This window comes from Scleropages formosus, chromosome 25, assembly GCF_900964775.1.
Source record: "Scleropages formosus chromosome 25, fSclFor1.1, whole genome shotgun sequence".
Taxonomy (NCBI): Eukaryota; Metazoa; Chordata; class Actinopteri; order Osteoglossiformes; family Osteoglossidae; genus Scleropages; species Scleropages formosus.
Genome location: NC_041830.1, coordinates 12,404,236 through 12,417,216, shown reverse-complemented (window position 1 = coordinate 12,417,216; position 12,981 = coordinate 12,404,236). Strand labels below are relative to the sequence as shown.

Genomic DNA, 12,981 nt, shown 5'->3' with positions numbered 1-12,981 from the left:
ATGCGGATGTAAATATTAAGTACTGGTGATAAATGTTTTGATTTGTTTGATTTAAAAAGTTTGGTCGGTTGTATTGACTGAAGGACTTGGTTGCGAAAGGTAACTACTGGTTTCTGATGCATTGAAGAACAACGGTTTTTCCAATATTAGCTTTACTAAAAATAACCTTTCAACAAAAAAAAAAAAAAAAAAAGAGACAGATGTGAAAATGTAACACTTTCCATGTGAACATTTATCACTGCATCATTTAGTCACTCAGGAGTCATGCAAACTGAATGTTCTGAAACTAACCACACTATGTGTCACTGATCTTTATCAATGATGAAAAATAATTAAAATCAGTTTATGTGTTACAAGAGAGTGTTTATGAACTCCTTAAATCCATTCAAACCACAGCTGTGTTGGTGTAGGTCTGTATATGTATGTGTATGTTTGTGAGTGTGTCTGTTTGGATATATGTCTCTGTGTGTATATGTTGGTATATGTAACTCTGTGTGTGTGTGTGTGTGTGTGTGTGTGTGTGTCATTGCAATCCAGATGTACTTTCTCACTTGCCAGACCCAGATTATCTGCACAGCAGCCATCCAAACTCAGACTCCCAGCTGGTCCTGTTTACAGGAAGTTATGTTGCAAATGGAGCTTATTGATTTTCCGATACTCATTTGCCCAACAAACAGCCTACATGGAGACGCCTATCAGCTGTCTAGAATTATAATACAAAACATCACATTTACCATGACACAATTCATTTTAATGTCAGATGTGGGTGGTGGTTGTAGTTTTCCTTTTCTAAGAATAACATCAACATAATGCACTAAACATGCATGTTATGTACACCGCTATATTATTTTCATTGCAAATAGTTTTCTTGTCATTATTAATCATTATTATAATAAATAGCAACATCATAGTGTAATGTTATAAAAAAAAAAAAACCTTGAGATGATCTGTAAAGTCCCTGAACCGGAGAACGAGAAAGGCAGAAACGCAGACTGAGATGCGCACAGACAGTGCACTGTGAGGACGGCGGACGTCTGCTGGCAAGCGGATCAGCCTCATAACCCTTTTACACCACACACACAGTCATAAATTGTCTGGATGTGGCCGGTCACCTGTCTCCTGCGCTGGGACTTTTTTGTGCTGGTACCTGTGCCTACATGTTTTCTCCGTTACACCTGTAGCCAGGCTGGGTTTATAGGACTGAACCCAATCTCCCTATGGAGGGCCATCACTAGCAGGAGACACGTGGCAGCTCCTGCTGTGGACGCAACTCAAGTCCAGCAAGGGTGTATTGGCAGACTCCAGCTTCATCGCTGGGCCTCCTGGCATGCCTTGCTTTTCCTGTGAGCAGACTTGTTCACCACTGCTCCTCAGCCTCCAGCAGGCATCCATCACACTCGTGGCCTCATCCGAGAAATGCACATTACAAGTGTGGGCTCACACTTAGTTCAACACGCGTGGTTGTGTGTCTCTGTGTGCCGTCTGAAAACTGCCAGAGAGCTCAGGTCAATTTGCTTTAGAAGAATGCGCCAACATGGTACACAAAGGATGACATGACTAGGAAATTACATTAAATTGTTCTGCAAAGAACAATGTGTTCGGAGACAAACAGGACCATGAGGAGAAACCGCAGGCCACATTAAAGTGGTCATATTGCCATCCTTAGTCTAGTACAGACATGCACTTCCTCCCAGTCAATGAATGTGACAATGGGCGCCAGATCCAGTAACAATTCAACATCAGCCAGGTCAGACAGGATCAACACAACCAAAACCCAAAAACACGTCAACAGCCTAGGGACCCGGTCAGTAGCAGCTCAAACAACCAATCGCAATTGTTCATATACCATGAACGGATGACTCTGTATTAACACCCTCTTCCCAATTGCCCCCTTCCACTTTCTACATACTGACGATCTTCCCTCAACTAGTAATGAAACTTTCACACTAAAAATTCCAATCTTAGCAGTCAACTAATCTTCTCTTTTCATTATTTAATGTTGATTGTACACTTCTGGGGGTATGGAGGCTCAGTGGGTCACCCTCAAAGCTCCTGACCTTTAAAGTGGGTTCAAAAGCAGCTCAGTATGGAATGAGTCTGCAGGCTTTCCCTGTGCTTGCTCTGGTTTCCTCCCACAAAAAAAGGTATTTCTGAGGTGAGTTGGTGACTCTGAATCTCCTACATTGTGTATGTGTCCATGAATGAGTGCGTGTGTGAATGGGATTGCCCTGCAATGGACCAGGTTCCTGTAAAGGGTGTATCCTGCCTTACACCCAATGCTTCTGCAACTGGCACCGGACCACTGTGACTCTGCATTGGGCAAGACGTGACTGATAATGGATTGATGGAGGAATTCTGTCTTATTTGTATGGTGGACGTCAGTGTAACTTTTACAGCTTGCTTTGACCACTAACCTTCCTCAAAGCATCGGTACTTTACAGCCCAGAGCTCTAAAAGCTTGGTCATGAGTATGGCTTGTCATGCAGAAGGTGTTTAAAGTTGTTCTCTGATTCTCACCGTGCTGTGACGTTTTCATGCTAAGGATTGTCCGCACTGTTTAAACGAGGTCAGTCCGTTTCCCTCTCTTCATTCCAGACTCCAATATGGCCCTCTAACATCTCCCTAAATATAGCTAAGGGTCCAGAGAGATACATAACCTCCTTCCAGAATGCCATTTCCCAAGCCTCATCAAACATGCTTCCTTTGCAGACCCAGCTTGAGATCGACCCCGATCATCTCTGCTCTCGTAACCCTCTGCCCCCCTGCCCTACAACCCCATCACCACATGGTTGGGCCTTGCCACTCCATGAATGTTTCCATGGCGACAACAAAAGACCCACATTGACATTAGTCAGCTGTACTTTTTATTTCTCCTTGAAATGTGTTAAGAGGGGCACACAAATCCAAAACCGCATGTTTCCAAACTGCTGTGCAAAGCATTACAATGCGTGCATGTATATGATCTGTTTACAGTACAGGAAATAGAAACTGCTATTAGCAGATGAAAGCTACAGAAACCCACTATACTACATGTCACCGATAAGGATAAGATTGAATGATGTGTCATTTCATGGGTTTCACTCGTGTGCCTGTCGAGGGGAGCTAGGTTTCAGGGTTGACGTACAAAGTTCACAATTACTGTTTTAATTGGGATCATGAGGGTGTTTCCAGTGAATGAATTGTTAAGTCTAAATAGGGACCCATATGCAGTACATTTCTTCCTTTGTTTTCAGTCCTACCGGAGGTTTGGCCTGGATGCAGGTCAAAGTCATTGTACTGTCTAGGATATTATTAACACAAGCTTTTTCTAAAAAAGTCTGAAACCAGAACATTCTAGAAAAACAGCATGAACCCAAAGCACTAAAGAAATGTAGCACATACTCCTAACGCTCAGCCAGAAAGCTAACAACTAAAGTATAAGCTACAGCAAAAAAGGAAATAACTGAAAGCAGGGAAAGTGGAAATTGGAAATGATGAATGTTAATTATGGGTGTTGTGAAGCAATGCTGTTGCGGTTTCACACTGAATGAAATGGCATTAAAAATAACCAATGAAAAAAAGTTGCATAAAGGGGCCTTTATACTGACACTGTTTTCTTTTGCTCCACAGATCAGGGCACAGATCTACAGTGTGCAACACAGGGAAATTTGTTTGGATAAATACTGATATTTATGGTCTGCTAGACTGGTGGTTATACTTTTGATAGCATTCATGATATTCAGAGTATACCAATCTCACACTGATAGCTCACTGGTTTCTGAAACACCTCCAATCAACCAGTTGTTGAGTAATTCATCAGTGCATGGAAGTGTCACATAAAAAGCCATTTTTTGTGGATTTGGAGTGTTAGAACAGTATAGTGATAGATGTTTTACACATTTAAAGAGGCCTCGTATTTCCCCTCACTGTTCATTTGATCCAAAAAGGACAAACTGAACTCTCTGAGTGATGGTTTTACTGTACTGACTTCCTTATCGTCAGTCTTAATGTGACTCAAAGTAGGAGAAAGATTGAGCAGGACACCAACCATATGATCAGGAGACATGAGTGTATATTACTGGTAGGAAAAGCCTCCAAGACTGAAGTGGGTTGGAGGGGTCATAACTTACATGGAAGGTGCGCTTGACATGGGGTGCCAGCTTCTCAGTCTTCAGCTTCCACAACACAGGTTGGGGTGAGTTGAGCACAAAGGCCAAAGGTCTTCGGTGCACCTGCAGCGACTGGATGGGCTTCAAATGAAGGACCACCTTCAGGGCGAGAGAGGAGGAGAAAGAGAGGGTGTCACTCGTACTACACATCAGAGAACAAGTCCAACACACACGCATCAAGAGGCAACATCACGACATCTAGAAAGGACATTATCAAACATGCATGAAAGCATTTACATGAGGCTCATGAGCATTGTGGAAAACAAAAAGCAACTTCTTCTCAGGCAATTACTGGAACCTTATCATTACTGCCATTTGTTGACTTTTACCACAGAGCTCCTTGAAAGACCTAGTAATCTCAGACCACGAAATAGATTCCCATGACGTCTTAACATCCAATCACTTTTCTAACAACCTACTGAAAAGTATGAGTAAGTCACTACAAGCCAACCTCCCATGTGAGTTTTGCAAAAGCCCATTGCAAAGGTCTCTCGCCTTTAGCTGATGGCCACTGGGGTGGAAGAACTTGCACTACAGGAATTGCTCTAAATCCACCTCTACTAGCTCTAACTTGGTCTGGTGAACCAAATTTAACAGGGTGATTGAAGACTGATGTGTGCAGAAACTAAACCTCCTTCACACTCTGTTCTTGCTACTGAACCACTAACACACTGATAAACAAGTGCAGTAAGATGTTATTCTCTCTCTTCTGTCATAGGACATTCCTATTTTTTTTCTCTTGGAGGCAAAGCACTCCTGCTCGGGTGAACACACTCCCCTGGGGAAACATGACTTAAGTGGCACACATTTTAATGGGCCTTCTGGGATGAAGACAGACAGCAGCAATAATGTAGAGTGATCAGAGTCCCTTCTTCTACCCTGTCCTCACAGCCAACTGTCAGCACAGTTCCCAGGCTAATCGTGTTAGGCACTTCCTGTTCGCGAGTGGGCCTTGCCCTTGTTGACACCTCACACCAGCACTCCTGTCAAATTCATATGATTCACGTTCATTTCCTGTAACTCAATCAGGGTTGCTTGTTTAGGCGACTCCACTGCAGGAAAAGAAAACTGGGATCTGCTTTTTTTTTTTTCCAGCCAGCCCATCATTTCTTTCAGTTGTTAGCCGTCAACCTCTGCTCAAAACGTGATGAGGAGCATGCAGCAGACATGCCTCCAGCATGTTTCTGAATTTCTGGGCTCCCCATAAAACCAACTGATTATTGACCCTGGACCATTTCAGAAAAAAGGTTACAAAATCAGTCCCATACCTTGCTCCCCAACTGCATAAGTGATCTCAGTGACTGTCATACTGTCATAATAACAAGCCTATAAATCCTTAACCTCTGAAGAGGCTTTCTGTTGGGTCTTCTGCCAGTCAGTTAGAACAGACTGAATCTGTTGTGATAACTACCAACACAAATAACAACGACAAAACATTATTTGTTTCTCATAGTGTAAACACAGACGGTCAGAGTAAGAGGAGGCAGCTGTCACTGTTGAGTAAGCACTGGGTATCAAGCTCCTTGAATCTGATGCCTGAAGGATCTGCAGACAACCTTCATGCTATTCTGCATGTGCAACAGGAACGTGGTCAAAGCCATACGGGCAAAAAAGTAAAACAGCAAGCCCCTGTTGTCTAGGTTTTCACAAAGTTTTGGACTCATGACTAACCACTACAGGAGTGAAGCAGACCATTTTTTTTTTTTTTTTTTTTTTTTTACAGTTCAGCACCAGCAACATTCAGAAATGAAACAAGCTATGAGGTGTTTTCCCATAAAAATAATGGTCCAAGGGCCAGTTGGATTAACCAAGCCAGCACAAATGAAAGGTCTGTAGGTACACATTAAAGGTTCATCTGAGATCCATTACAGCAAAGGTAACATGTTCTCAGTTTCATTCCCTGTTGGCTTCAATGACAACAAGAACTCATACCCGAAACTCCCAATGTGGGGGCAATAACCTACCTTCACCCTGAATTTGGCCAAGCCCCTCCTCTTCAAAACCTCTGCAAAGTCACAAATTGGCACTCCAAATGTTCTGCAGGCAACCAAATGAAAGGACAAGAGCAACACAACAGGCTGCCACTCAAGATGATGTGGAGCAGTGTAGAATAGCTTCGAAGTTTGCAACCTCTTTCATCCCATGGTTGGAACTCAGTAAACGTAGTCACAAATATGAAGGTGAAAAAGAATGCTCATCTCAGAGGGCCCTGAAATCTCGGAGCATGGCATCTGTTCTCTACATTCACTCTGTCAATTTTAAGGTTTTTAAAGTTGAGTTGAATCTTTTTGAATGTTTCTCTCATTGCCCCACCACCAGCAAAACAAAATAACTAAAAATATCACCTGTACTGCTTCTCTAAAAAGAAAAGCCACTAATACGAAATAGTGCTTGCTAATGTTGGCTCAGCTTCAAGCGACGAGAGGCCTTCCAGATAAAACAACGACAATGCGAAGCGGGGACACTGGGAGTGCGAGAAAAGCGCAAGTAACCCGAGCTTGTGAAAGTTGCAGAATTTCACAATGAGGCACAAATCATTCGGAAAATGGAGAGTCGTACCAGTTGAGGGCAAACGCAAATGTTTTCAGCGCTAGAAAAATGGGACAGGGCTAGAAGCACTGACCCACCATGCTTGGCTGGGAGCCACCGCCCAGCTCCCTCCCACCCCTCCTTCTTTCTGACATGTCAGTGGACCGCAATGGGTTCCAGAACCCTTGGTTCTTGTGAGAAGGTATTGCCATGGAGGGCTTGGCCATCTCCACAGCAACCAGAACACAAAAACAAGCTGCAGGGTTTGGCCCTAATGCACTGGTTAATGATTCAGTACGACGCAATGTCACGACGTTCGGACGTTCCGCATCAGCAGGAGACGGATCAAAGGCCCGAGGATGGTGTCTGTCGACTCCCTGGAATCGAGCCGACCAAACGAAACAAACAAACGTTGCGAGCTGGCAGAAACTGATTAATGCCTGAAAGTTTAATGGGGGAAGGGGTGGCATGGTGCCACCTCCAATACGATGCGCCTGCCTGAATTGCTGATGGCCGCGGGGGAGGAGTCCAGGATGCTTGTCAGGCTGTATCACGTTACGGCAGGAATTGAAACGCTGCGCGCAGAGACAGCTGCCGCCTCCCAGCGGAGAGGCCACGCCGGGCCACATTCCTTGGCCAGCCCATACATTTCAGCACTTTTCACCCGACAGAGCGCCACAGTTCAGCCCACAGGACAAACGCCTTTTCCCTCATCACCTGTTGCTTTGCAAAGACCCCCTGACTGCCATCTAACAACTACTCCTCCAGTCAGTAAGCCATAGGGGTCCACCAATCTTCCACAAAATAGCCTCTGAATACCTTTGGATGTTCATAAAGAACTTTTATCACATTCCCCAAATATGCTTCCCACTACAACATCGCTACTAGCATCTTTAGCCTCTTCTATGTAGCATGCATCATTAGCCTAAGTTACTGAATACATTTCATTAGCCTGCCTTCTATTACACATCGTTAGTATGAATAATTTAAAATGGATTTTTGGCTTGTTATCTTTAACGTGTTGTTTTCCAGGCCTCTTTAGCATGTATTGTTGGCATGGCTATTGTAGAACGTATTGTTAGCCTGGCATTTTTACTAAAATGAATTTATCAAATGTATTGCTTGCCTGAATTCTTTAACACGTTTCGCTGGGTTGGCTACCTTAAAATGTACAGCTTGCCCGGCATCTTTCACACGTATTTCTAGCCTGGCTAAGTTAAAATGTATTGTTAGCCTGGTTACGTTAACCTGGAAGCGCACCTGCAGACACAGCTTCTTACCCCTAGTTAAGCCATTTAACAAAGCTGTCAAAAGCTCCCAGACGAAGCACTGCCTGGCAGTGTGGCCCTGGGTGGCTCGGCCTGCAGGAAAGGAGCGTTTCCTCTATTGACAGACCCAATAAACGTCTCCCATTTCTCAGTGAGCCACCGCTAACAGGACACAACGGTTCATTCTGAATGCCTCTCCTAGAATGTGATTTGTTGCAACGTTACAGCTTCTCTGTCGGTCTTAAAGACAGCCTTTGATCATGAGGGAAACATTTGGTCTGTCACTCCTCAACTCAGCATACACTTTTTTACCCCAGAGAAGTTGCTAAAAATGGAAAATGAAGATATCTGACAAGAGCTATAAGCACCGTGAGGCTGCCATGCATATACACTGCGCACTGTGGTTCTGATGCAGTCCGGCCTACTAGGAGTTCCCTGCGTGACAGCTAATCCATTTGGTTGTGCGGGCTTGTCCACTCATGTCCCAAGCACAGCCCTGGGTATATTCCATCCCAGGGGTTGTGTTTATAGGCTAGATCACATTGTGCTCTGAGAGACAGACACACAGATTTTTAAATGCAAGCGGGAGACCCTCTTTGAGCGTCTTCCGGAAACCCGTTAGCTAGAAGCGGCTGCCGCCATGGGCACAGCTTGTGTTCTCTTCTAGCCTTAATACTCATCATCCATCCATTCCTGTGAAGAGGCCGTCGGAAAGCCCTTTGCATTCATGTTCATACAGCACATCCGAAGACTGTTTGCCTGACTGAAATAGCTGCATAAGAGTAAACAAAGATAAAATCATATCGAAAATGCTCACCAGTAGTCTACCAGAGCTGGAAAAACACTTCAGACCTTGCTGTTTTTTTAAAATGTTATGTGTGAGGATTAATTTATTACTGCAATTTTTCAGCAAGCCCATCACATGTGAACTTTTGAACACACGAACACACCTCACTGTATGTCCAGTTTCCTGAACAAAAGTCATTACAGAAGACCTTCACCAAAAAATCTCAGCATTTTCAGCAGACAAAGGCATCCGAGCATTCCCAACATTTCTAGTACTCCTAGCATGTTCAGCATTCCCCGCCAGTTATTTGTGCTAATTCTGAATTACAAACAAATCGAAAAACAAATTTCTGGTCCCTATTGGGGGTGCGGTAGTGCAGTGGGTTGAACTGGGTCCTGCTCTCCGGTGGGTCTGGGGTTTGAGTCCCGCTTGGGGTGCTTTGCGGTGGACTGGCGTCCTGTCCTGGGTGTGTCCCCTCCCCCTCCAGCCTTACGCCCTGTGTTGCCAGATTAGGCTCTGGCTCTCCGCGTCCCCGTATGGGACAAGCAGTTCAGAAAGTGTGTGTGTGGTCCCTATTATGTTTGTAAGTTGAGGATTTACTGTACATTGCTAATTTATATCTTTCAGTCTCACACTGCAGTCCCAAAATAGGGTAGAGTTTGTATTTTTTGATGGAATTTAGTGAAAACAGGAAAAAATATGAATCCATCATCTTGCTTTTGGGTAGTCAGTGTCTATGTGCGTATGCATGCAAGCGTGTGTGGGGGGTAAAAAACAAGTGCTCCCTGCATCTTGGTTTGTCACAGATCACTGAGGATGGAGAAAGGCAGATTCTTCAGTGAACACAAACACACCACGGGAGGGGCAAGGTAGAAAAAGGGTAAAAAAAAAGAAAGGTAAAAGAGCACCTTTATAGTTCCGAGCCACCGACCCCCGGCGATTTGCATGATCTCTACCTGGAGACTCTCCAGTGCACCTCGATGGCAATCTGTCTGCCTCCAGCCAGTGGCATAACATAAAAGCACAGCCAGATAACACAAGAGAGTCAGATAATGGAGGCCAGCGTGCGGCTGTCGAGATAGGAGCAGGAACAGCCGACAACAAGCCTGCTCTGCATGCATCAGCTATGCAGCTCAAAGATCGGACCCTGCGATTCCCAAGGTCCACCTGGGTACTGTGGTCAAGGGTCCACTGACTGACTCTTCTTTCTTTGCAGATTCCATTCAATCCCACACATGTACATAGCATCTGGGGTGGGTGTAGGAGTGGGCATTGACACAGGCAACAGCAGCAAAATAATGCCAAATTGAACCAGGGAAGTGGGTCATGGTCACAAGTGGCTACACAGCTGCTGCCCTCTGAACATTTCGTGCCATCACACTGTCAAGGAAATAGCACACTACTGTATGACATTTACAGCCCAAAAAGAATCAGCGGAATGCAAGCGCGTTTAGTGTCAGTGTATGAGCAAGTGTCTGCAGTAAAAGAGATTTAAGGGCCTGAAACTGAAAATGTTCTGGTCCTTCTGTGGGAGCTGGGGTTTAAGGCATGCCTGCATACCTGTCGTATTATGGTGATCAAGCACAAATGCTGGCAATTTTGTGCATCCAAGCTGTCTTCCTATGTTAACAACATGTATGTTATATTCCTCCATGAACATGATGACCATGATGTATTGTGTAACATTTTCAACAGCAACACAGGGTCACAGCAACATAACACATATAACATAAGAACAAGAACTACATTATCCAAAGTGTCCAGACTAAATATAAATTATAACTGAGGTTAATTATTAATTATAACAGAAAATTCATCCATTGGGTCAAGCATATACTCTTGATATAGACCACAATGATAGAACATTATCACTAAATGAATAAAGCTAAAGGAAGTAAGGTTAATATCCCAGGTATAACACACACACACACACACACACACACACACACACACACTTTCAGAACCGCTTGTCCCATACGGGGTCGCAGGGAACCGGAGCCTACCCGGCAACACAGGGCGTAAGGCCGGAGGGGGAGGGGACACACCCAGGATGGGACGCCAGTCCATCACAAGGCACCCCAAGCGGGACTCGAACCCCAGACCCACCGGAGAGCAGGACTGTGGTCCAACCCACTGCGCCACCGCACCCCCATCCAGGTATAACAAAAACTAAAACATGTGACCCCGTGAAGCAGAAAGCAGAGAGACGGGGGGGGGAGAGAGAGCGAGATCAGTTCAGTTTTTGTGGTGCCCTTCCTTAGAGTGCTTAACATAAGAATTTAAAAAGGTACAAAGCCTCCTTCGTGTTCTGTTTGTCAAAGGTCATTAATCAGCATTATATGGAGACATCTGGGAAGGTCCAGGGAGGGCGTGCCTATCTGTCAGCAGGTCTTTAATTGAAGCACAGGAGTAGCGCCTGGTTTATGGACAGCAGATGCTGTGGCCATCAGGGTGAGCCATGGACCCGGCTTGCAGAGTCCACTAATTTCATGGTCGCTGGGCGAAGGTGGCCAGCGCTGGTGGAACTAGCACAGATGATCAAGTTCAATATCTGAAGCCTCAAGCCTCTGCCCTCCGAGGAGCGTGTCTGGAACCTGGGGCCTTCTGACAGGAGGAGCCCTGAGGCTCCGTATCCCAGGAGGAAAACTACGCTTTCTGCAACAAGGGCTGTAATAGTCTCCCCAGCAAAAAAGCTATCTATGAAACCCACCTGATAAAACAATCATCTGCTGTTAGGCACTTTGATTTCAAGCCAAGGGTGCTTGGTTGATGCTTTGGTTTACTACAGTGATTAGACAAAAGCGAGTCCATGTGAGAGATTAAACACACCACACTGCCCTGGCAGCCTGGCTCCCATGTTAATTTTAGGTGTATCTTCTTGGTAGTAAGCCTTGCCCACCCTCCTGTATCCTAGCTTGTCCAACATGGAAAATAATACATATCCCCCCAGTACACTTATTCTACAACATCCCTCATCAGCACAAAATGCAAAAGAATCTGTTCAGTCTACAAAAATAAACAATTTGCTGCCTCAGCAAAACAGCAAAAGTTTCCTTCAATTCTCTTCTCACACCAGTTGCTGTATCATGAACTTGTACAAAGAAAGCAACAAGTCATAACTCAGCTGAACCCGACAGCAAGTACAGCTGAATGCGAAAGAAACTCAGGATCTTAGCCAAGTGCACAACATGCGTACCCTGCCCAGAATTTGAGATCCGCCCCCCTGCTCTCCAATCATGCTGCCCCTCCGGCATTGACGCTGGCACAGCACTTGTGTGAATGTCGACTGGAGATTCTGCAGTGAAACAGTTAAGTCAAAGTGCATGGTTACACACCACAGAAACATTTTTGGAGAACTATCCTGGCAGACACCAACACCCTTTGGCGAGGTGTTGCCAGGATGAGATCACGACACGTCAAGAAAAACACCTTCCAATCGGGCCACTATATTTAACTCGCGGGTATGGCTTGCTTTTGATCTCTGCGGACCCAGAGGCTGGGCCCAGGGTGCTCGGGTTGGAGCCGAAACGTGAGCAAAGGGGCCAAGCGTCACTGATCCTCCCCTTTCACCAGCTGGGATACCTATTAACATCTCAAACCAGCGCATCTAATCTGGTGTCAACGAGCCACAGAATAATTCAGCTGCTTATCTGAAAAACAGTATTAAAGTCCAGCTCGCTCTGCTGTCTGCCTCTTAACTCCCTTATCAGATATCAGCCTGTTCTGAATGGCGGCTTTGTGTAGCCGGACGAGGGTTATAGAGCCCTTAGTTTTTCCTGGCTCGCAGCGTTGCGCGTGCGGAGGCGGCCGGCTCTGGAAGTCTGATCAGTGCCTGTCCTGATGCCTGATGAAGTCACCGTTTTGGTCACTTGTTTTGTCCAGCTTGCTCGAGGAACCGTGGCTGGGGGTGGTTGGCATTAGCAGGACTTTGCAACGCTCAACAGCTGTAATTGCTGCAACACGTCGACATGCTAAGGGCGTCAGCTACGCCCCAACAAGGCCTTTGAGTTCTTCCTGTCTTGTCGCTGAGGGCGGCCTCATCCCATGCACCTGTTAAGACTGCATGAATGGTTCAAAAAAACGCGTCTTGGAAATGCTGGCGTGGTGTAGTCGGCGAGGATTTGCTGTGAAGTCCCACGCACTGCCTGCTCCTGCTTTCAAAGAGCAAACGTGTGGTTGTTACCGTGTCTCTGGAACAGACGAATCCATCTGGCCATGGAAAAGTGAAGAAGCAAACTGTCGTCGTCTC

The 12,981-nt window shown here is 45.4% G+C and overlaps 1 protein-coding gene across 1 annotated transcript in view; it reads right to left on the bottom strand.

Annotated features, from left to right (window-relative positions):
* tgfbr3 (transforming growth factor, beta receptor III) overlaps positions 1–12,981 on the bottom strand; it is an 81,943-nt gene that overhangs the window by 32,924 nt on the left and 36,038 nt on the right. The window contains exon 4 of the mRNA XM_018731245.2: positions 4,110–4,247. Within this exon, the coding sequence (XP_018586761.1) occupies positions 4,110–4,247 (138 nt within the window). The remainder of the gene's footprint in view (positions 1–4,109; positions 4,248–12,981) is intronic.